At 45.9% G+C, this 25,180-nt stretch overlaps 1 protein-coding gene across 6 annotated transcripts in view; it reads right to left on the reverse strand.

Moving 5' to 3' along the window:
• Positions 1-25,180, reverse strand: part of ERMARD (ER membrane associated RNA degradation) — a 294,895-nt gene that overhangs the window by 253,389 nt on the left and 16,326 nt on the right. For 3 of the 6 annotated variants that reach the window (XM_044290351.1, XM_044290345.1, XM_044290346.1), the window contains exons 2-3: positions 2,862-2,891; positions 1,185-1,245 (exon numbers count right to left, since the gene is read on the reverse strand). In XM_044290351.1, the coding sequence (XP_044146286.1) occupies positions 1,185-1,205 (21 nt within the window). In that variant the 5' untranslated portion in view covers positions 1,206-1,245; positions 2,862-2,891. Of the gene's footprint in view, positions 1-1,184; positions 1,315-2,861; positions 2,892-25,180 lie in introns of all 6 variants that reach the window. The other 3 variants (XM_044290348.1, XM_044290350.1, XM_044290347.1) reach the window with 2 other exon arrangements.

Raw genomic sequence — 25,180 nt, forward strand, 5'->3', positions numbered from 1 at the left:
TTTTGCATACCGCAAAAAAACAGAACGGTCGCGTGCATGAGACTTTAGCTGAAAAACAATTCTATAGTTCAGCTCAAGAAATACGTTTAAATAGAAGTTAGGACATGTTCACATGGTCAGGATTTGCAATTAAGTGCACAAAGGAAACCTGGTTGTGGATTCGCTCCACTGAAGTTCAACAGCGATAATCTGCATGGATAATGAACAATCTGGGAATTCTAGGGCCGGGCAATTCATTCATTTGCCCAATTTGAGGGTGGTGATGTCAGTTTCTTGCTGAATTACCAAATCCAATTTAGCAAAATGGCACCCACCACACTTCTGGCCAGAGGTAGAGCTGTGGCAAATATGGATTTCTTCCTTCTCCTGGTCTGGTGCCCGTGGAAAGTTATTTGAAGGGGTTGACCGTCTGTGGAGTTACACCACAGGGGAGGAGTTAAGCGGTGCCTGGCTCAGGGGACCTTCACCCTTTGCACGCTGCTGCTTTCTTGTATTGGTCTGTGTGGTGAGACTTCTATTTGTAATTTGGTTTGAAACTTTGCGTTATCTGCTTGCTTCCTTCTGGCAGCACAGGCAGGGTGTTGTCATGGGTTGAGAGCTGAATGTACAGTATATGTATGTAGAGTGTGTGCACTGCGGTTCTGGTCATGAGCTGCAGATACAACATGCATCGTTACTAGATGAGGACTCCCCTGCATAACGGAAACGGGACGGATCCGTTGTGCAGCCCATAGACTTCTATTATGTCGGAATGAAGCCTCAGCCTCCTCATCCTCTTTTTTAGTATCGGGAGCACAACTAAGGGACCGGGACAAATGGGGATACCAACCCAAGACGTAGCACTTCCTCCAAAAAACTACAGAAATGCAAGTAATTAATCTTTCAAACATCATCCTAGATTCGGAACATGAAAAACTCATACAAAAAGGACTCTCATATACACCAGCACCATATTTTGATTGCTTCACATGGGTAAAAGATATAAATTTATTCGCAATAAAATTAGCGTTGCATAAAGAATTCAAAAATAAAGATAAAGATCCCCATGAAATAATGAGACGAGAACAGGAAGCAATCAAAATATTAGAAGAATTACAGCAAGAACATATGGGACAAATCCAAGTACCGAAACCACCCTTCTCCACTATGACCCCCCCCCAGTCTAAATTTACACCACCATTTACCAAATGTAAAAAAATCGACATCCAGTTCCTGCGGCGACCGATCGTATCCGGAAACAAAAGTCTGTGTGAGAGAATAAGTGGATATGTCGATGAGGTGATATCCCCATTTGTCCCTAGCCTAACATCACATCTAAAAGACACAAAAGATGTTTTGACTAAGCTACAAAATATACATGTGGAAAAAGGAACATCACTAGCAAGCTTAGACGTATAGGCGTTATATACTAGCATACAGCACTCTAAGGGTCTGGAAGCAGTAAAATACTATCTAGATACAAAAGGTATCCAATATAAAGATCATAATCAGTTTGTTCTGTCATTACTAGGATTTCTACTCACTCACAATTATTTTATTTTCGATGGTGATTATTATTTACAGATTATTTGCGCACCAAATTTCGCAAATCTTTTCCTAGGGTGGTGGGAGGAACGAATAGTATTTTCTGAAGCACATAGCCAATTCACTAAATAAATCACGTATTGGGGTCGTTATATTGACGACATGATAATACTTTGTAAACACCATAGGACTTAAATTCACAGGTGAAATTGACAAGAACAGACTAAATTTCCTTGATATAGCTCTCAGCCTTTCAGAGGATGGAACTGTAATAACAGAAATCTATAGAAAGCCCACGTCAAGCAACAGCCTCCTCCACTGGTCAAGTTACCATCCAACACCTCTAAAAAAAAGGGACTCCAGCAGGCCAGTATATTAGAGCAAGAAGAAATTGCTCAACTGATGAAGGCTTCGAATGCGAAAGTCAAACATTATATTAAAAAAATTTGGAACGTGGATATACAAAAAAAAGTGCTACATAAAGCCTATCGAAAGGCAAAAGAAAGAGATCGAGGTGATTTATTACAGGACCGCCAAAAAGGAAGCGCCGAAAAAATAGTGCGCTGTATAGGCACCTATGACATCAAACATCAAGAAGTCAGTAACATTCTGAAATAATATTGGAATATTTTAAGAATGGATGAGGACATACAGAAGGTGATTACACCCTACCCTACAATCACTTATAGAAGAGGACCAAACCTCAGAGAACAGCTTGTACATAGTCATTTTCAGTGGAACTACCAACACAACAAAGGGTCTTATCCATGTGGAGACTGCCAATTCTGCAGTAAAATGCAAGCTCATTTGACAATAAAAAGTATAAAATATCCCAGTATAGAAATTGCAAAACAACAGGGGTCGTTTATGCCATACAATGCAGTTGCCCCAAAATATACGTGGGAAAAACAACACAACAACTCCGAAAAAGAATTTCAAAACATTTTAGTGCTATCAATCTAAAAACGGATACCACATTATCCAGACATATACAAGCTGAACATAGTGGAAAAAGCGAAAGTTTTAAAGTATGGGGGATAACTAAAATCAAATCGGGTCCGACACAGGGCGATATAGATAAAAAAATTACAGCAAGAAGAAACTCGCTGGATATATAGATTAAAAAGCCTTACACCCCAAGGCCTAAACAAAGACTTCACGTATGCATCTTTTCTGTAAAAATAACCAAAAGAAAAGGAACATATATAAAAAAAAGTAACAAACCTATGAGAAATAAACGTTATCTGACCTTCGTCATTAAATCACGGAGTAGTGGCCAAAAACTAAATAAAGTAACAACTAATAATAGTTTTTTTTTAAATTAATCAGCACATTACCTCCTATTGGATCCGTAACCGCAAACAGACCTATAAGATAAATAAACAATATATTTTTTAATTAAAAAAATGTATGAATTATGTCTCTATAAAATACCAAAATCATAAAAATAGTTGGCAAATCTATAAAACAATATATATATATATATATATATATATATATATATTAGTAATAATTAATGATTATCACAGAAGTAAAAATCACTGAAAGAAAACAATATTCAAAGAAAGAGCATGTTAATAATGTATGAATTCATTAAAAAGTCTAATAAAAAGCATATTAAAAGAAGTATATGAGCACTATAACATTAGCAATATTGTTACACAAAATATCGTCATTTAATAAATAAAAATAGATAAAAAGATTTACCAATATTAAAATATATATATATAAATATAAATATAAATATAAATAAATTAGTTAAGCACACAATATAATTATAAAAGTCGGTGTTAGATTAATAAATAAATAAAAAAAAAAAATTAATATATGGTTTAATTGGTAAAATTTATAAGCATAAGAGACATATGCAGAATACAGAATCATCCCCAATAGAAATATATATATAAAAATAATAATAACCTAACAAAACGGTGGTATCAGCGCCAAGATAAAGCCCTTGGTTAGTAGATAAAGATACAGAGCGCAAGTTTAATATAAACTAATAACGCGACAGCAATAAAATCGTAAGCACTGTATAACCGTAATAAGTTAAATCTAGTTGAAAGCAGCTCCACGATCTAAGTCTAAAGTCATGCGCGCTATCTGACGAAACATCGCGTGAAGACACACGTCAGCAGTAACCTAACCAAACAGCCATATAGAATCAAGGTATCAGAAATGCTTGTTCTAGCTCAGTGATTGGTCAGGTTATCCCCTGAAGACGCCATGGATATGGCGAAAACATGTTGGGGGGCAGTAATTAGTTTTTAGACTTCAGGGCACCCAGCTAACAGTGTGTAAAGTCCTGGCGAGTTAACAGCCAGCTTAGAAAGTCACCGTGCCGACATGACAAACATTATAAGTCAATAGAAGGAGCAGAAAGCAGACTAGATTACAGGCAGAAAGCGTAGGAGACCTGTCGCAATTAATTGTCAGGAAAATGGCAACATTTTCACAGCAAGAGTAACATTTAATAAACTATCAGAGGGGAGCAGTAGAATTAGTAGCAGCACTACAAGAAAAGCAACTAAATATATATACACATGTGAGGAACTATTAATTTATGAGGAAGTGAGAGTTGTAACCTGCGGCCATAGCAATAAGGGCCAGACAAACAGTAGCAAGCAGTTAGCTCTACAAACAACCAAATAGTCCAAATAATCAAAACCAGCCTCTAATAATTTTAGTTCATGGCATAAGGTTACAAATAAAGTATTTATATAGCCATTAGCAACAACCATTAAGAGTTAAGAGAGTGACTGCCATTAATAGACCACTACTGTAAATATAGTGCCAAAAGGGAACAAATAAATAATAGACCCACACATAAGGGTGTCCAGGAGACTTTTAATACAGTAGGTTAGATTTAAAAAAAAATAACATTTATTATTAAGAAAGTAAAAATAAAAGTTACATTTTAAACTAATAAAGATATTAATGCACCTGTCAAGAGTAGGCAATCAGTAGTCTATGACTAAATGTAAATATAATCCCTGCTGTAAAGGCATTCCGTTATAGAATTGCGTTATGGTCTGTGGTAACGGAATCTATAAAAGAATTCTGCTTTTACCACCAAACATGAAATTCGCTCATCCCTAATGTAGAGGTATGAAATCTACAGCAACTTGGAGCTGCAATGGTTTTCAGTTTCTGGCATAAATAATAATGAATGATCCACGGCTGACGGCCTCGCCCTTGCTCCTTTCTAAACCTGGTGAGGGTGGCGTAAAATGCCATTTGTGACCAAAAAGTTACAATGGCACTAAAAGATTCCCAAAAATGGGGTTTTCAACTTTTTCAAGTAAAAAAGGCACAGAGGGATTAGTTAATTTTCCCCTTGGCCTCTTTCATGTGCTTGAAAAAAACAGAAGAATAATATCTGGCAAAAATCTGTGGAAAATGCATTGCACCCGGATGCAATCAGTTTTTCACTGAAGCCCCATTCACTTCTGTGGAATCAGAGCTGCAGGAAAACGCTGAATATGCATAAATGATGCGCCCAGACCTATTGAAATGAATGGGTCAGGATTCGGTCTGGGCGCTATGAGTTTGCTTCACACATCGCACCCTGAGAGAAAACTTGCTTGTGTCATGAAACCTAAGGGTACTTTCACACTTGCGTTTTTCTTTTCCGGCATAGAGTTCCGTCACAGGGGCTCTATACCGGAAAAAAACTGATCAGTTTTATCCCCATGCATTCTGAATGGAGAGTAATCCGTTCAGTTTGCATCAGGATGTCTTCAGTTCAGTCGTTTTGACTGATCAGGCAAAAGAGAAAACCGCAGCATGCTACGGTTTTCTCTCCGGCCAAAAAAACTGAATACATGCCTGAACGCCGGATCCGGCATTTTTTCCCATAGGAATGTATTAGCGCCGGATCCGGCATGACAAGCGGAGAGACGGATCCGTCCTTGCAATGCATTTATGAGACGGATCCGCATCCGGATCCGTCTCACAAATGCTTTCAGTCAGCGGCAGATCAGCGGATTCCGACGACGGAACTGCCCGCCGGATCACACTGCCGCAAGTGTGAAAGTAGCCTAAGTCCCTATTTCTATTGCAAATAGCATTGTGTGTGTGGCTGTGCCTCAGACCTCAGATTGTATCAGGATGAGTTCAGTGTAAGGCCTCATGTGATTGGGAGCCAAACCCAGGACTGGAGCCTCCACAGAGATAAGGTATAAGGGAAAGATCTGCACCTGTTCTCTGTTCAAAGCCGCACCTGTTTTTGTCTCACAATCACTGATGGAAATCACTGACCGAACACTGACGTGTGACTCAGGCCTCATGCACACGACCCTTTTTTTTTACGGTCCGCGAAAACGGGGTCCGTAGGTCCGTGGGTCCGTGATCGTTTTTTCGTCCGTGGGTCTTCCTTGATTTTTGGAGGATCCACGGACATGAAAAAATTTGTTTTGGTGTCCGCCTGGCCGTGCGGAGCCAAACGGATCTGTCCTGAATTACAATGCAAGTCAATGGGGACGGATCTGTTTGACGTTGACACAATATGGTGCAATTTCAAACGGATCCGTCGCCATTGACTTTCAATGTAAAGTCAGGAGTCCCTTTTATACCATCGGATCAGAGTTTTCTCCAATCCGATGGTATATTTTAACTTGAAGCGTCCCCATCACCATGGGAACGCTTCTATGTTAGAATATACTGTCAGATATGAGCTAGATCGTGAAAACTCATATCCGTGATCAGTACAATTAATCCCTGAAGGGGTTAATTGTACGTATCATATCCCCCTGTAAGAGATCAGGGCTGCCAGGCAGCAGGGGGCAAACCCCCCCCATCCCCAGTTTGAATATCATTGGTGGCCAGTGCGCCCCCCCCTCTATTGTAATAATTTGTTGGTGGCACAGTGTGCACCCCCCCCCCTTCCTCCACTATTGTAATAATTCGTTGGTGGCGCCCCCCATCGGCCCCCCTCCCTCTATAGCATTAACAACATTGGTGGCTGTGTGCGGCCTCCCCCCCCCCCCGATCATTGGTGGCAGCGGAGTTCCGATCGGAGTCCCAGTTTAATCGCTGGGGCTCCGATCGGTAACCATGGAAACCAGGATGCTACTGCAGCCAAGGTTGCCATGGTTACTTAGCAATAGTAGAAGCATCATACTTACCTGCTGGCTACTGCGATGTCTGTGTCCGGACGGGAGCTCCTCCTACTGGTAAGTGACAGTTCATTTAGCAATGCGCCGCACAGACCTGTCACTTACCAGTAGGTGGAGCTCCCGGCCGGACAGAGACATCACTGGAGCCAGCAGGTAAGTATGATGCTTCTACTATTGTACTATTGCTAAGTAACCATGGCAACCAGGACTGCAGTAGCGTCCTGTTTGCCATGGTTACCGATCGGAGCCTTTTTACACTTCGGCACTACACTACTTTCACCGTTTATCGCTCGGTCATGCAACTTACCACCCAAATGAATTTTACCTCCTTTTCTTCTCACTAATGGAGCTTTCATTTGGTGGTATTTTATTGCTGCTGACATTTTTACTTTTTTTGTTATTAATCAAAATGTAACGATTTTTTTGCAAAAAAATGACATTTTTCACTTTCAGCTGTGAAATTTTGCAAAAAAAACGACATCCATATATAAATTTTTCGCTAAATTTATAGTTCTACATGTCTTTGATAAAAAAAAAATGTTTGGGCAAAAAAAAAAAATGGTTTGGGTAAAAGTTATAGCATTTACAAACTATGGCACAAAAATGTGAATTTCCGCTTTTTGAAACGGCTCTGATTTTCTGAGCACCTGTCATGTTTCCTGAGGTTCTACAATGCCCAAACAGTAGAAAAACCCCACAAATGACCCCATTTCGGAAAGTAGACACCCTAAGGTATTCGCTGATGGGCATAGTGAGTTCATAGAACTTTTTATTTTTTGTCACAAGTTAGCGGAAAATGATGATGATTTTTTTTTTTTTTTTTTTTCTTACAAAGTCTCATATTCCACTAACTTGCGACAAAAAATAAAAAATTCTAGGAACTCACCATGCCCCTCACAGAATACCTTGGGGTGTCTTCTTTCCAAAATGGGGTCACTTGTGGGGTAGTTATACTGCCCTGGCAATTTAGGGGCCCAAATGTGTGAGAAGAACTTTGCAATCAAAATGTGTAAGAAATGACCGGTGAAATCCGAAAGGTGCACTTTGGAATATGCGCCCCTTTGCCCACCTTGGCAGCAAAAAAGTGTCACACATGTGGTATCGCCGTACTCAGGAGAAGTTGGGGAATGTGTTTTGGGGTGTCATTTTACATATACCCATGCTGGGTGAGAGAAATATCTTGGCAAAAGACAACTTTTCCCATTTTTTTATACAAAGTTGGCATTTGACCAAGATATTTTTCTCACCCAGCATGGGTATATGTAAAATGACACCCCAAAACACATTGCCCAACTTCTCCTGAGTACGGCGATACCAGATGTGTCACACTTTTTTGCTGCCAAGGTGGGCAAAGGGGCACATATTCCAAAGTGCACCTTTCGGATTTTGCAGGGCATTTTTTACACATTTTGATTGCAAAGTTCTTCTCACACATTTGGGCCCCTAAATTGCCAGGGCAGTATAACTACGCCACAAGTGACCCCATTTTGGAAAGAAGACACCCTAAGGTATTCCGTGAGGGGCACTGCGAGTTCCTAGAATTTTTTATTTTTTGTCACAAGTTAGCGGAAAATGATGATTTTTTTTTTTTTCTCTTTTTTCCTTACAAAGTCTCATATTCCACTAACTTGCGACAAAAAATAAAAAATTCTAGGAACTCGCCATGCCCCTCACGGAATACCTTGGGGTGTCTTCTTTCCAAAATGGGGTCACTTGTGGCGAAGTTATACTGCCCTGGCAATTTAGGGGCCCAAATGTGTGAGAAGTACTTTGCAATCAAAATCTGTAAAAAATGACCGGTGAAATCCGAAAGGTGCACTTTGGAATATGTGCCCCTTTGCCCACCTTGGCATCAAAAAAGTGTCACACATCTGGTATCGCCGTACTCAGGAGAAGTTGGGGAATGTGTTTTGGGCTGTCATTTTACATATACCCATGCTGGGTGAGAGAAATATCTTGGCAAAAGACAACTTTTCCAATTTTTTTATACAAAGTTGGCATTTGACCAAGATATTTTTCTCACCCAGCATGGGTATATGTAAAATGACACCCCAAAACACATTGCCCAACTTCTCCTGAGTACGGCGATACCAGATGTGTCACACTTTTTTGCTGCCAAGGTGGGCAAAGGGGCACATATTCCAAAGTGCACCTTTCGGATTTTGCAGGGCATTTTTTACACATTTTGATTGCAAAGTTCTTCTCACACATTTGGGCCCCTAAATTGCCAGGGCAGTATAACTACCCCACAAGTGACCCCATTTTGGAAAGAAGACACCCCAAGGTATTCCGTGAGGGGCATGGCGAGTTCCTAGAATTTTTTATTTTTTGTCGCAAGTTAGTGGAATATGAGACTTTGTAAGGAAAAAAGAAAAAAAAAGAAAAATCAGCATTTTCCGCTAAATTGTGACAAAAAATAAAAATTTTTAGGAACTCGCCGTGCCCCCCACGGAATACCTTGGGGTGTCTTCTTTCCAAAATGGGGTCACTTGTGGCATAGTTATACTGCCCTGGCAATTTAGGGGCCCAAATGTGTAAGAAGTACCTTGAAATCAAAATGTGTAAAAAATGGCCTGCGAAATCTGAAAGGTGCCCCTTTGCCCACCTTGGCTGCAAAAAAGTGTCACACATCTGGTATCGCCGTACTCAGGAGAAGTTGGGGAATGTGTTTTGGGGGGTCATTTTACATATAACCATGCTAGGTGAGAGAAATATCTTGGCAAAAGACAACTTTTCCCATTTTTTTATACAAAGTTGGCATTTGACCAAGATATTTTTCTCACCCAGCATGGGTATATGTAAAATGACACCCCAAAACACATTCCCCAACTTCTCCTGAGTACGGCGATACCAGATGTGTCACACTTTTTTGCAGCCTAGATGCGCAAAGTGGCCCAAATTCCTTTTAGGAGGGCATTTTTAGACATTTGGATCCCAGACTTCTTCTCATGCTTTAGGGCCCCTAAAAAGCCAGGGCAGTAAATATACCCCACATGTGACCCCACTTTGGAAAGAAGACACCCCGAGGTATTCAATGAGGGGCATGGCGAGTTCCTAGAATTTTTTTTTTTTTTGCATAAGTTAGCGGATATTGATTTTTTTTGTTTTTTTTCTCACAAAGTCTCACTTTCCGCTAACTTAGGACAAAAATTTCAATCTTTCATGGACTCAATATGCCCCTCACGGAATACCTTGGGGTGTCTTCTTTCCGAAATGGGGTCACATGTGGGGTATTTATACTGCCCTGGCTTTTTAGGGGCCCTAAAGCGTGAGAAGAAGTCTGGAATATAAATGTCTAAAAATGTTTACGCATTTGGATTCCGTGAGGGGTATGGTGCGTCCATGTGAGATTTTATTTTTTGACACAAGTTAGTGGAATATGAGACTTAGTAAGAAAAAACGAAAACAAAAACAGACAAAAAATTTCCACTAACTTGTGCCCAAAAAAATGGCTGAATGGAGCCTTACCGGGGGGGGGTGATCAATGACAGGGGGGTGATCAATGACAGGGGGGTGATCACCCATATAGACTCCCTGATCACCCCCCTGTCATTGATCACCCCCCCTGTAAGGCTCCATTCAGACATCCGCATGATTTTTTACGGATCCATGGATACATGGATCGGATCCACAGAACGCATGCGGACGTCTGAATGGAGCCTTACAGGGGGGTTATCAATGACAGGGGGTGATCAGGGTAATCAGGGTGATCACCCCCCTGTCACTGATCACCCCCCCTGTAAGGCTCCATTCAGACATCCGCATGATTTTTTACGGATCCATGGATACATGTATCGGATCCACAGAACGCATGCGGACATCTGAATGGAGCCTTACAGGGGGGTTATCAATGACAGGGGGTGATCAGGGTAATCAGGGTGATCACCCCCCTGTCACTGATCACCCCCCCTGTAAGGCTCCATTCAGACATCCGCATGATTTTTTACGGATCCATGGATACATGTATCGGATCCACAGAACGCATGCGGACATCTGAATGGAGCCTTACAGGGGGGTTATCAATGACAGGGGGTGATCAGGGTAATCAGGGTGATCACCCCCCTGTCACTGATCACCCCCCCTGTAAGGCTCCATTCAGACATCCGCATGATTTTTTACGGATCCATGGATACATGGATCGGATCCACAGAACGCATGCGGACGTCTGAATGGAGCCTTACAGGGGGGTTATCAATGACAGGGGGTGATCAGGGTAATCAGGGTGATCACCCCCCTGTCACTGATCACCCCCCCTGTAAGGCTCCATTCAGACATCCGCATGATTTTTTACGGATCCATGGATACATGGATCGGATCCACAGAACGCATGCGGACGTCTGAATGGAGCCTTACAGGGGGGTTATCAATGACAGGGGGTGATCAGGGTAATCAGGGTGATCACCCCCCTGTCACTGATCACCCCCCCCTGTAAGGCTCCATTCAGACATCCGCATGATTTTTTACGGATCCATGGATACATGGATCGGATCCACAGAACGCATGCGGACGTCTGAATGGAGCCTTACAGGGGGGTTATCAATGACAGGGGGTGATCAGGGTAATCACCCCCCTGTCACTGATCACCCCCCCTGTAAGGCTCCATTCAGACATCCGCATGATTTTTTACGGATCCATGGATACATGGATCGGATCCACAGAACGCATGCGGACGTCTGAATGGAGCCTTACAGGGGGGTTATCAATGACAGGGGGTGATCAGGGTAATCAGGGTGATCACCCCCCTGTCACTGATCACCCCCCCCCCTGTAAGGCTCCATTCAGACATCCGCATGATTTTTTACGGATCCATGGATACATGGATCGGATCCACAGAACGCATGCGGACGTCTGAATGGAGCCTTACAGGGGGGTTATCAATGACAGGGGGTGATCAGGGTAATCAGGGTGATCACCCCCCTGTCACTGATCACCCCCCCTGTAAGGCTCCATTCAGACGTCCGCATGATTTTTACGGATCCATGGATACATGGATCGGATCCGTAAAAATCATGCGGACGTCTGAATGGAGCCTGACAGGGGGGTGATCAATGACAGGGGGTGATCAGGGAGTGTATATGGGTGATCACCCGCCCGTCATTGATCACCCCCTGTAAGGCTCCATTCAGACGTCCGCATGTGTTTTGCGGATCCGATCCATGTATCCATGGATCCGTAAAAATCATGCGGACGTCTGAATGGACAATGGAAAAAATCCCCTTCTATAGATCATCTCACTGCATACAAGCAATCCCTTCTCATATTCAAATCCTCACTCGCTGATGCAAAACAGGCCTACTTCTCATCTCTCATATCTTCCCTGTCACACAGCCCTAAACAACTTTTTAGCACTTTTAACTCCCTTCTCCGCCCCCCAGCGCCCCCACCCTCTCCTCTCTTCTCAGCTGAGGACTTTGCCAAATATTTCAAACAAAAGATAGTCCACATCAGAGAAAGCTTTACTACACAGTCCCCACAGACCCTCTACACATCTGCTCGGTCCTCTCCCCCTAAAACCCGCTTCTCCACCATTACAGAAGAAAAACTCTCCACTCTACTCTCCAGGTCACATCTCACCACCTGTGCACTTGACCCGATCCCATCCCACCTCATCCCTAACCTCACCACAGTGTTTATCCCAGCCCTAACTCATCTCTTCAATCTATCACTAAACTCTGGTGTCTTCCCCTCCGCTTTTAAACATGCTACCATTACACCCATCCTCAAAAAGCCTTCACTTGACCCATCTTCCCTGTCCAGTTATCGCCCCATATCACTTCTTCCGTATGCCTCAAAGCTACTTGAACAACATGTCCATTCTGAACTGTCCTCCCACCTCTCCTCTTGCTCCCTCTTTGACCGCCTACAATCCGGCTTCCGAACCCACCACTCGACCGAGACTGCCCTTACCAAAGTCACCAATGACCTACTGACAGCCAAAACCAAGAAACAATACTCTGTCCTCCTTCTCCTTGACCTGTCCTCTGCCTTCGACACTGTTGACCACACCCTTCTGTTGCAAACTCTCTCATCTCTTGGCATCACTGACCTGGCTCTCTCCTGGATCACATCATACCTCACAGACCGGACGTTTAGCGTCTCCCACTCCCGCACCACCTCCTCGTCTCATGCCCTCTCTGTTGGTGTCCCGCAAGGCTCTGTCCTAGGACCCCTGCTCTTCTCAATCTACACTTTTGGCCTGGGACAGCTCATAGAGTCCCATGGCTTTCAGTATCACTCCTATGCTGATGACACACAAATCTACCTTTCTGGTCCAGACATCACCACCTTACTATCAAGAATCCCACAATGTCTATCTTCTATATCATCCTTCTTCGCCTCTCGCTTTCTTAAACTTAACATGGATAAGACAGAATTCATAATCTTTCCCCCATCTTGTTCAACCCCCCCAACAGACCTATCTATCACGATCAATGGCTGCACATTATCCCCAGTCAAAAAAGCCCGCTGCCTTGGAGTGACCTTAGATTCTGCCCTTTCCTTCCGACCGCACATCCAAGCCCTTTCCACCACCTGCCGCCTCCAACTCAAAAACATCTCCCGCATCCGTGCTTTCCTTAACCTTGAATCTGCGAAAATGCTCGTACATGCCCTCATTATCTCCCGCCTAGACTACTGCAACATTCTCCTCTGTGGCCTTCCATCTAGCACCCTCGCACCCCTCCAATCTATCCTCAACTCCGCTGCCCGACTAATCCACCTCTCACCTTATTACTCCTCTGCCTCTCCCCTCTGCCAATCCCTTCACTGGCTCCCCATTGCCCAACGAATCCACTTCAAAGTACTGACAAACACATACAAGGCCGTCCATAACCTGTCCCCTCCCTACATCTCTGAGCTACTTTCCCGATACATCCCCACACGCACTCTCCGATCCTCACAAGACCTCCTTCTCTCCTCTCCTCTTATCGCCTCTTCCCACAATCGACTCCAAGATTTCTCCCGTGCATCCCCCATACTCTGGAACTCGCTACCCCAACATATCAGACTCTCACCTACAGTGGAATCCTACAAAAGAAACCTGAAAACCCACCTCTTCAGACAAGCCTACAACCAGTGACCCTGCTGCCTCTATACCGCCATGACCAACTCAACCCGCACCTACTGTGTCCTTCTCCCATACCATGTAGATTGTAAGCCCTCACGGGCAGGGCCCTCTCTCCTTCTGTACCAGCTTGTAACTCATCTTGTTTATGATTAGTACAATTGTCTGTTATGTATGTGCACCGCTTATCTATGTACAGCGCTATGGAATGAATGGCGCTTAAATAATAATAATAATAATAATAATGAGCCTTACAGGGGGGGGTGATCAGTGACAGGGGGGTGATCAATGACAGGGGGTGATCAGGGAGTGTATATGGGTGATCACCCGCCTGTCATTGATCACCCCCCTGTAAGGCTCCATTCAGACTTCCGCATGATTTTTACGGATCCATGGATACATGGATCGGATCCGTAAAAATCATGCGGACGTCTGAACGGAGCCTGACAGGGGGGTGATCAATGACAGGGCGGTGATCAATGACAGGGGGGTGATCAGGGAGTTTATATGGGGTGATCATGGGTGATCAGGGGTTTATAAGGGGTTAATAAGTGACGGGGGGGGGGGTGTAGTGTAGTGTGGTGTTTGGTGCGACTGTACTGACCTACCTGAGTCCTCTGGTGGTCGATCCTAACAAAGGGGACCACCAGAGGACCAGGTAGGAGGTATATTAGACGCTGTTATGAAAACAGCGTCTAATATACCTGTTAGGGGTTAAAAAATTCGGATCTCCAGCCTGCCAGCGAGCGATCGCCGCTGGCAGGCTGGAGATCCACTCGCTTACCTTCAGTTCCTGTGAGCGCGCGCGCCTGTGTGCGCGCGTTCACAGGAAATCTCGCGTATCGCGAGATGACGCGTATATGCGTGACTGTGCGCAGCCCTGCCACCTCCGGAACGCACATGTGCCACCATCAAATTATTACAATAGAGGGAGGAAGGGGGGGCCGGGGGCGCACACTGTGCCAACGAATTATTACAATAGAGGGAGGGGGGGGCGCGCACACTGCGCCACCAACGAATTATTACAATAGAGGGACGGAGGGGGGGGGCGCACACTGTGCCACCAACAAATTATTACAATAGAGGGAGGTAGGGGGGGGGGGCACTGGCCACCAATAAAATTTAGACTGGGGAGAAAGGGGGTCTGCCCCCTGCTGCCTGGCAGCCCCGGATCTCTTATAGGGGGCTATGATACGCACAATTAACCCCTTCAGGTGCGGCACCTGAAGGGTTAATTGTGCGGATCACAGCCCCCTGTAAGAGATCGGGTGCTGCCAGGCAGCAGTCTTGTACACAGTGTGTAGTGTATTCTAACTAGAAGCGTCCCCATCACCATGGGAACGCCTCTGTGTTAGAATATACTGTCGGATATGAGTTTTCACAAAGTGAAAACTCAGATCTGAAAAAGCTTTTATGCAGACGGAACTTCGGATTCGTCTGTATGAAAGTAACCTACAGCCATGGATCACGGACACGGATGCCAATCTTGTGTGCATCCGTGTTTTTTCACGGACCCATTGACTTGAATGGGTCCGTGAACCGTTGTCCGTCAAAAAAATAGGACAGGTCATATTTTTTTGACGAACAGGATACACGGATCACGGATGCGGCTGCAAAACAGTGCATTTTCCGATTTTTCCACGGACCCATTGAAAGTCAATGAGTCTGCGAAAAAAAACCGAAAACGGCACAACGGCCACGGATGCACACAACGGTCGTGTGCATGAGGCCTGAGGCATAAAGGCAACTGTGTTCAGTGTTTCAGCTTTTTCCATTCAGACTGCATCCATTGTTCAGGCACGTGAAGAAAAACAGAAAAATAATAACCTACGTCTTCTAGTCACCATCTGTGAAAAACGCATTGCATCCGGATAACCCGTTTTTCACTTCTATGAAACCAGGGCTGCGTGAAAAACTTACAATATAGAACATGCTGCGATTTTTCCTGAAAACAGAGATAGGCCTCATGCACACGACCGTTGTGTGCATCCGTGGCCGTTGTGCCGTTTTCCGTTTTTTTTCGCGGACCCATTGACTTTCAATGGGTCCGTGGAAAAATCTGAAAATGCACCGTTTTGCAGCCGAGGCCGTGATCCGTGTATCCTGTCCGTCAAAAAAATATGACCTGTCCTATTTTTTTGACGGACAACGGTTCACGGACCCATTCAAGTCAATGGGTCCGTGAAAGAACACGGATGCACACAAGATTGGCATCCGTGTCCGTGATCCGTGGCCGTAGGTTGCTTTCATACAGACGGATCCGAAGATCCGTCTGCATAAAAGCTTTTTTAGAGCTGAAGTTTTCACTTCGTGAAAACTCAGATCCGACAGTATATTCTAACACAGAAGCGTTCCCATGGTGATGGGGACGCTTCTAGTTAGAATACACTGCAAACTTGGTACAAAACTGCCCCCTGCTGCCTGGCACCACCCGATCTCTTACAGGGGGATATGATAGCACAATTAACCTCTTCAGGTGCGGCACCTAAAGGGGTTAATTGTACTATCATATTCTCCTGTAAGAGATCAGGGCTGCCAGGCAGCAGGGGGCAGACCCCCCCCCCCCCCCTCCCCAGTTTGAATATCGTTGGTGGCACAGTGTGCGCCCACCATCGCCCCCCCTTCCTCCCTCTATAGTTAAAAATCGTTGGTGGCACAGTGTGTGCCCACCATCGCCCCCCCCTTCCTCCCTCTATAGTTAAAAATCGTTGGTGGCACAGTGTGTGCCCACCATCGCCCCCCCCCTTCCTCCCTCTATAGTTAAAAATCGTTGGTGGAACAGTGTGTGCCCACCATCGCCCCCCCCTTCCTCCCTCTATAGTTAAAAATCGTTGGTGGCACAGTGTGCGCCCACCATCGGCCCCCCCCTCTCTCTATAGTAGTAACAACCATTGGTGGCAGTGTGCGGCCTCCCATCTGCCCCCCCCCCCCCCCCCCAATAGCACAATTGTAGAAGATTCATACTTACCTGCTTGCTGCTGCGATGTCTGTGACCGGCCGGGAGCTCCTCCTACTGGTAAGTGACAGTTCTTTAGCAATGCACCGCACAGACCTTTCACTTACCAGTAGGTGGAGCTCCCGGCCGGTCACAGACATCGCAGCAGCAAGCAGGTAAGTATGAATCTTCTACAATTGTACTATTGCTAAGTAACCATGGCAACCAGGGATGCAGTAGCTTCCTGGTTGCTATGGTTACCGATCGGAGCCCCAGCGATTAAACTGGGACTCCGATCGGAACTCCGCTGCCACCAATGATGGGGGGGGGGGGGGAATGGGAGGCCGCACCACACTGCCACCAATGGTTGTTACTACTATAGAGAGAGGGGGGCCGATGGCGGGCGCACACTGTGCCACCAACGATTTTTAACTATAGAAGGAGGAGGGGGGGGGCGATGGTGGGCGCACACTGTGCCACCAACGATTTTTAACTATAGAGGGAGGAAGGGGGGGGCGATGGTGGGCGCACACTGTGCCACCAACGATATTCAAACTGGGGAGGGGGGGGGTCTGCCCCCTGCTGCCTGACAGCCCTGATCTCTTACAGGAGAATATGATAGTACAATTAACCCCTTTAGGTGTCGCACCTGAAGAGGTTAATTGTGCTATCATATCCCCCTGTAAGAGATCGGGTGGTGCCAGGCAGCAGGGGGCAGTCTTGTACCAAGTTTGCAGTGTATTCTAACCTGAAGCGTCCCCATCACCATGGGAACGCCTCTGTGTTAGAATATACTGTCGGAAATGAGTTTCACGATGTAGCTCATATCCGACAGTATATTCTAACGTAGAGGCGTTCCCATGGTGATGGGGACGCTTCAAGTTATGTTCGGGTGTCCGCCTGGCCGTGCGGAGGCAAGCGGATCCGTCCAGACTTATAATGTAAGTCAATGGGGACGGATCCGTTTGAAGATGATACACTGTGGCTCAATTTTCAAACGGATCCGTCCCCCATTGACTTTCAATGTAAAGTCTGGACGGATCCGTCTGAGGCTACTTTCACACTTAGAAATGTTTTAACAATATAATGCAGACGGATCCGCTCTGAACGGAGCCACCGTCTGCATTATGAACACAAGTGTGAAAGTAAAGGGACTCCTGACTTTACATTGAAAGTCAATGGGGACGGATCCGTTTGCAATTGCACCATATTGTGTCAACTTCAAACGGATCCGTCCCCATTGACTTGCATTGTAATTCAGGACGGATCCGTTTGGCTCCGCACGGCCATGCGGACGCCAAAACGACTTTTTTTTTCATGTCCGTGGATCCTCCAAAAATCAAGGAAGACCCACGGACGAAAAAACGGTCACGGATCACGGACCCACGGACCCCGTTTTTGCGGGCCGTAAAAAAAAACTGTTGTGTGCATGAGGCCATAATGTGTGAAAAACAACTCTCATGTGCACAGACCCAGTGAAAAGAATGGATCAGGATTCAGTCTGGATGCATCCCTTTCGCTAGATGGAAAGCATCTGGATAGGAAGGCTTCTTTTACACAGGGAGTTTTGCGCGCAGCTGCGATGCACAAAGCAAACTCATTGCATCCAGACCGAATCCTGACCCATTCATTTCAATAGGTCTGAGCACATGAGAGTTGTTTCTCAAGTACCATTTTTGCGTTCAGGAAAAAATTGCAGCATGTTCTATATTGTGCGCTTTTCACGCAGCTCTGGTTATATAGAAGTGAATTGGACTTCAGTGAAAAATGGATTGTATGCTGATGCAATGCGTTTTTCACTGATGTTTGCTAGGATCTAGAGTGGTATTCTTCAGGTGAAAAACGCACCACAAAATGATTGCCCCCACGCGGAAAAAACTGAAACACAGAACACAATTTCAGACAAAACTGACTGAAGTTGTGTGCAAAACCATCAGTTTTTTCCTGAACAGACCCTGAGAGAATAGGACGGCGGCCATTTAATTTCTCCTAATGATCGCTCCCTCGACAAAATGAGCCATTATAAGTAATGAAAGGTATTTGTGATTATATTTTCATTTTTTTAATTCCTGGAGAACCTCTTTAAGGAGCGACGAGGAGAAAGCAAAGCTGTTAAATATTTTTTTCTCCAATGTATTCACTGAGGAAAATAAACTGTCAGATGACATGCCGAATGTTGAAATAAATTCCCCATTAAAAGTGTCCTGTCTGACCCAGGAAGAAGTACAACAGCGACTTAGAAAGATTAAAATAGACAAATCGCCAGGACCGGATGGCATACACCCCCGTATCCTAAGGGAATTAAGTAATGTCATAGCCAGACCCTTATTTCTGATATTTGCAGATTCTATACTGACAGGGAATGTCCCACAGGATTGGCGCATGGCAAATGTGGTGCCAATATTCAAAAAGGGTCCAAAAACAGAGCCTGGAAACTATAGGCCGGTAAGTTTGACATCTGTTGTGGGTAAACTGTTTGAAGGTTTTCTGAGAGATGCTATGTTAGAGCATCTTAACGGAAATAAGCAAATAACGCCATATCAGCATGGCTTTGTGAGGGATCGATCATGTCAAACAAATTTAATCAGTTTCTATGAGGAGGTAAGTTCTAGACTTGACAGCGGCGAATCAATGGATGTGGTGTATCTGGACTTCTCCAAGGCATTTGACACTGTACCACATAAAAGGTTAGTATATAAAATGAGAATGCTCGGACTGGGAGAAAACGTCTGTAAGTGGGTAAGTAACTGGCTCAATGATAGAAAACAGAGGGTGGTTATTAATGGTAAATACTCCGATTGGGTCACTGTCACTAGTGGGGTACCTCAGGGATCAGTATTAGGCCCTATTCTCTTCAATATATTTATTAATGATCTTGTAGAAGGCTTGCATAGTAAAATATCAATTTTTGCAGATGACACTAAACTGTGTAAAGTAATTAACACTGAAGAGGACAGTATACTATTACAGAGGGATCTGGATAGATTGGAGGCTTGGGCAGATAAGTGGCAGATGAGGTTTAACACTGACAAATGTAAAGTTATGCACATGGGAAGGAATAATGCAAGTCACCCGTACTTATTAAATGCTAAAACACTCGGTAACACTGACATGGAAAAAGATCTAGGAATTTTAATAAACAGCAAACTAAGCTGCAAAAAACAGTGTCAGGCAGCTGCTGCCAAGGCCAATAAGATAATGGGTTGCATCAAAAGGGGCATAGATGCCCGTGATGAGAACATAGTCCTACCACTTTACAAATCATTAGTCAGACCACACATGGAGTACTGTGTACAGTTCTGGGCTCCAGTGAACAAAGCAGACATAGCAGAGCTGGAGAGGGTCCAGAGGAGGGCAACTAAAGTAATAACTGGAATGGGGCAACTACAGTACCCTGAAAGATTATCAAAATTAGGGTTATTCACTTTAGAAAAAAGACGACTGAGAGGAGATCTAATTAATATGTATAAATATATCAAGGGTCAGTACAGAGATCTATCCCGTCAGCTATTTATTCCCAGGACGGTGACTGTGACGAGGGGACATCCTCTGCGTCTGGAGGAAAGAAGGTTTGTACACAAACATAGAAGAGGATTCTTTACGGTAAGAGCAGTGAGACTATGGAACTCTCTGCCTGAGGAGGTGGTGATGGTGAGTACAATAAAGGAATTCAAAAGGGGCCTGGATGTATTTCTGGAGTGTAATAATATTACAGGCTATAGCTACTAGAGAGATATCGTTGATCCAGGGAGTTATTCTGATTGCCTGATTGGAGTCGGGAAGGAATTTTTATTCCCCTAAAGTGAGGAAAATTGGCTTCTACCTCACAGGGTTTTTTTGCCTTCCTCTGGATCAACTTGCAGGATGACAGGCCGAACTGGATGGACAAATGTATTTTTTCGGCCTTATGTACTATGTTACTATGTTATGTACTATGTTACCTTAAAGGGGTTCTCCAGGAATTAAAAAAATTAAAATATATTCACAAATACCTTTCCATTATTTCAGGGATTCTGGAGGGGGGAATGCCCCTGCGTCTTATGGGGTGAATGCTGACAGTCTAACATCGCAGTCTGCGATGTACAAGCGAGAGGGGGATGCACTGGGAGGAGCTGGGGGCCGGCAATAGCGGCGGGGCGGTGCAGTCACTGTACTATAGCCCCACCTCGCCGCTCCAGTGCTGCACAAATATAAAATGTCTTATTCAATTAAAAGTGATTACACATGCCCCCTCACTCCTATTATTACCGTACATCCTAACAGCTTCAGTAGAATGCCGATATAAAGTAGGCGGCGCAGGCAAGTGACGTCAGTGAGTGAGCAAGTGACGGGATTCGACGTTATTGCGGTATAGAGAAGGCGTGTCGGTGGTTAATGGTGTTGCCCAGCATCCCGGCGCCGATACCGTATTTCCTCACCTGGCCTATAACCAGGACCTGTTATATAGGGTAGACAAGGTGAGCAGGAGGTGGTGGAACAACTGGTGGTGCCCCAGCCTTACCGGCGAATGGTCTTGGATTTAGCGCATGCGCATGTGTTGGGTGGTCATCTGGGGGTTAAGAAAACGCTGGAGCGAATTCTACAACGGTTCTATTGGCCTGGGATATATGAGGAAGTCCGGAGGTTCTGTCAGTCCTGTCCAGTGTGTCAGCTGACTAGCCCCCAACCTCACTATCGCAGTCCACTGGTACCTATGCCCATTATAGAGGTGCCCTTCGAAAGGATCGCCATGGATCTGGTAGGCCCCATTATTAAGTCAGCCCGAGGTCACCAACACATCCTGGTAGTGTTAGACTATGCCACTCGCTATCCGGAGGCGGTCCCATTGCGCCATACGTCGGCCAAGGTAATAGCTAAAGAGCTCATGAGTATGTTTGCCCGGGTGGGGATACCAAAGGAGATTCTGACGGACCAGGGGACACCCTTTATGTCCAAAATAACAAAGGAATTGTGTAAGCTATTAAATATTAAACACCTGCACACGTCCGTCTACCATCCCCAAACCGATGGGTTAGTAGAACGGTTTAATAAGACCCTGAAGTCCATGCTAAAGAGTCGTGGCTAAGGACGGGAGGGATTGGGACTTACTGTTGCCCTATGTTTTGTTTGCGGTACGGGAGGTGCCCCAGGCGTCCACGGGGTTCTCGCCCTTTGAGTTGTTATATGGGCGACATCCCCGTGGGCTACTGGATATCGCTAAGGAAGCATGGGAGCAACAGCCTACGCCTCATAAAAGTGTGATAGAGCACATAGGAAAAATGCAGGACCGAATAGGGGTCGTGTTGCCGATCGTCCGTGAGCACATGGAAGCGGCACAACTGGCCCAGAGTCGGGTATATAACCGAACCGCCCGGGTAAGGACATTTCACCCGGGGGACCGAGTTCTTGTACTCGTGCCCACGGTCGAGAGTAAATTCTTGGCCCGGTGGCAAGGACCCTATGAAGTTAAGGAGAAGGTGGGCCCAGTTGTTTACAGGATATACCAGCCAGGGAGGCGGAAGCCCGAACAGGTATATCATGTGAATCTACTAAAACCTTGGAGAGACAGAGAGAATTTGTTTGCAGACAGCCCGCCCTCTGTCGGGACGTCAGGGAGTGACCCGGGGTCACCAGGTGTTCTGGAGAACGCCGCTGGGGTGACGATAGGGGACGGACTGTCGACCAAACAAGCACAAGAGGTGAAAGAATTTGTAGGAATAGGGACGTATTCTCTGACCTTCCTGGACGTACCACCTTGATCGAGCATGACATTGTCACCGAGCCCCGGGTGAAAGTCCGCCTAAGACCATACCGAGTACCGGAGGCTCGGCGACAGGCCATTTCGCAGGAGGTAAGATCGATGCTACGTCTAGGGGTCATAGAAGAGCCAAAGAGCGAGTGGGCTAGCCCGATTGTCCTTATTCCCAAACCGGATGGTTCATTACGGTTCTGTAATGATTTTAGGAAATTGAATGAGGTATCAAAATTTGACGCCTATCCCATGCCTCGGGTAGACGAGTTGATAGAGCGGCTGGGAAAAGCCCGGTATTTTTCGATCCTAGATCTCACGAAGGGCTACTGGCAGGTACCTCTGACAGAGGCGGCAAAGGAGAAGACAACCTTTGTCACCCCGGAGGGGCTTTTTCAGTATAGGGTGTTGCCTTTTGGGTTGCATGGCGCTCTGGCTACGTTCCAGCGTCTGATGGATGTCGTCCTCAAGCCCCATCACCAGTATACCTCCGCGTATCTAGATGATATAGTCGTGTTTAGCCCAGACTGGGAGGGTCATTTGTCAAAACTTCAGGCAGTGATAGATTCTCTAAGGAAGGCGGGGTTAACTGCCAACCCAAAAAAAATGCTCGGTGGGACTAGAGGAAGCTCGCTATTTGGGGTATGTGATTGGACGCGGAGTCATTAGGCCCCAAGTAAATAAAGTTGAAGCAATCCGGAATTGGCCCAGGCCTCGTACGTCCAAGCAAGTACGGTCATTTTTGGGCCTGATTGGGTACTACATGAGGTTCATTCCCCATTTTGCCACCTTGGCAGCCCCGCTAACCGGCCTCTTGAAGGGTAGAAAGTCGGTGATGGTTCGCTGGGGGGAGAAGGAGGAGGAGGCGTTCTCCCGTTTGAAGTCGGCCCTATGTGAGTCCCCAGTTCTGGTGACGCCCGACTTCAAGCGGGAGTTTGTAGTTCAAACAGATGCCTCGGGAGTAGGACTAGGGGCTGTGCTTTCCCAGGAGCTCAACGGGGAAGAGCACCCCGTGGTTTTTCTAAGCCGCAAGCTTACCCCAGCAGAAACCCGGTATAGCATTGTGGAGAGAGAGTGCCTCGCCATCAAGTGGGCACTCGAGTCTCTCAGATATTACCTTCTGGGGAGAAGGTTCAGTCTGGTGACCGACCACTCCCCTCTCTAGTGGATGAGTCGGGCTAAGGAGGGGAGCGCTCGGGTTACCAGGTGGTTCTTGTCCCTCCAGAACTTTAAGTTCACTGTTGAGCACAGGGCCGGCCGCTTACAGGGGAACGCAGATGCCCTGTCCCGGGTACACTGCTGTGCATGTGTTCACCCCCTCAGGCTTGAACAGTATGTTCAAGCCCTCAGGGGTGAACAAAGGGGGGGGGGATATGTAGGAGAGTCCCCGGAATAATAATGGACGGACGATACGTGCCACCAGAGGTCCTGGCCTCGGTGGAGTAAGAACCAGATCATTGCGGTTACAGCGGCGAATGCTGCTGGCGCAGCGTGTCCGGGCCGGTTCTTACTGGGAACAGGTAAAGAGTGGGGGGGTGCCTGTTCCTGACGGCCAGCCCAGGTTTTTGGTGGAGCTGGGCCTTTAAGAACCCAGCCTGCTGATGATGGGGGTGGGGTGTGTCTTGCTGAGCTGGAGATTTCCACAGACAGAGTGAGTGCTGATGAAGGAGAGTCTGGGCGCAGCACACATTGAAGGATAGCCCTGGGACCTGTGGTGCTACAAGCCAAAGGGGCTCTGGCCTGAGGGAGACAAAGGCAGATAGCCTAGAAGCCTGCAGAACTGCTGTGGTCTGTCCAAAACAAGGTGACTCAAACCTGCTGTTTATTTTCTATGGAAGGACTTTTGTTCTATGCACTATGTGGATATGCACCTGTGTGGTCTGCACATTGCCTGTTATGCCGTTGGTGTGAATAAAGTCAGTGTATCACAAAGACTGTCTATGATTGCCTCAATACTGCCGCCGCTACCGTAGCCTACCACGAGCACATCCCCACAATATGTAGAGCCACACAGTATTAGCTTGCTGCTTTTCCAAGACTGCTTTACCAAGAGCTGATCTACAAGAACATTGGAGATATTCAGGAGATACTCAGGAGGTAATCTGGAGGTGGATACAACCTAAGGCTACTTTCACACTAGCGTTCATGGGTCCGTTCGTGAGCTCCGTTTGAAGGAGCTCACGAGCGGACCCAGACGCCTCCGTCCAGCCCTGATGCAGTCTGAATGGAGCGGATCCGCTCAGACTGCATCAGTCTGGCGGCGTTCAGCCTCCGCTCCGCTCGCCTCCGCACGGACAGGCGGACAGCTGAACGCTGCTTGCAGCGTTCAGCTGACCGCCTGGCCGTGCGGAGGCGTGCAGATCCGTTCAGACTTACAATGTAAGTCAATGGGAACGGATCCGCTTGAAGATGAGCCCATATGGCTCAATCTTCAAGCGGGTCCGTCCCCCATTGACTTTACATTGAAAGTCTGAACGGATCCGCTCAGGCTACTTGCGAACTTAGAAATTTTTCTAAGTTATTAATGCAGACGGATGCGTACTGAACGGAGCCTCCGTCTGCATTAATATGATCGGATCCGTTCAGAACGGATCCGATCAAGCGCAAGTGTGAAAGTAGCCTTAACAAGCAAGATTTGTTTGTTTAAAATCTTTCCCCTCTATACAATGGCAGACCTGGTTCTGTGCAGGAATTGTTGTGCTTTTATTTCAGGTTCCACTCTTCAGAGGTTTGGATACTGTCTGATCTGTAGACAGCTCTCCATAATGCAGCAGGAAATTACCTTTTTGAAATATGAGATTTTTAAATTAACC

The sequence above is a fragment of the Bufo gargarizans genome, chromosome 4, assembly GCF_014858855.1.
Source record: "Bufo gargarizans isolate SCDJY-AF-19 chromosome 4, ASM1485885v1, whole genome shotgun sequence".
Taxonomy (NCBI): Eukaryota; Metazoa; Chordata; class Amphibia; order Anura; family Bufonidae; genus Bufo; species Bufo gargarizans.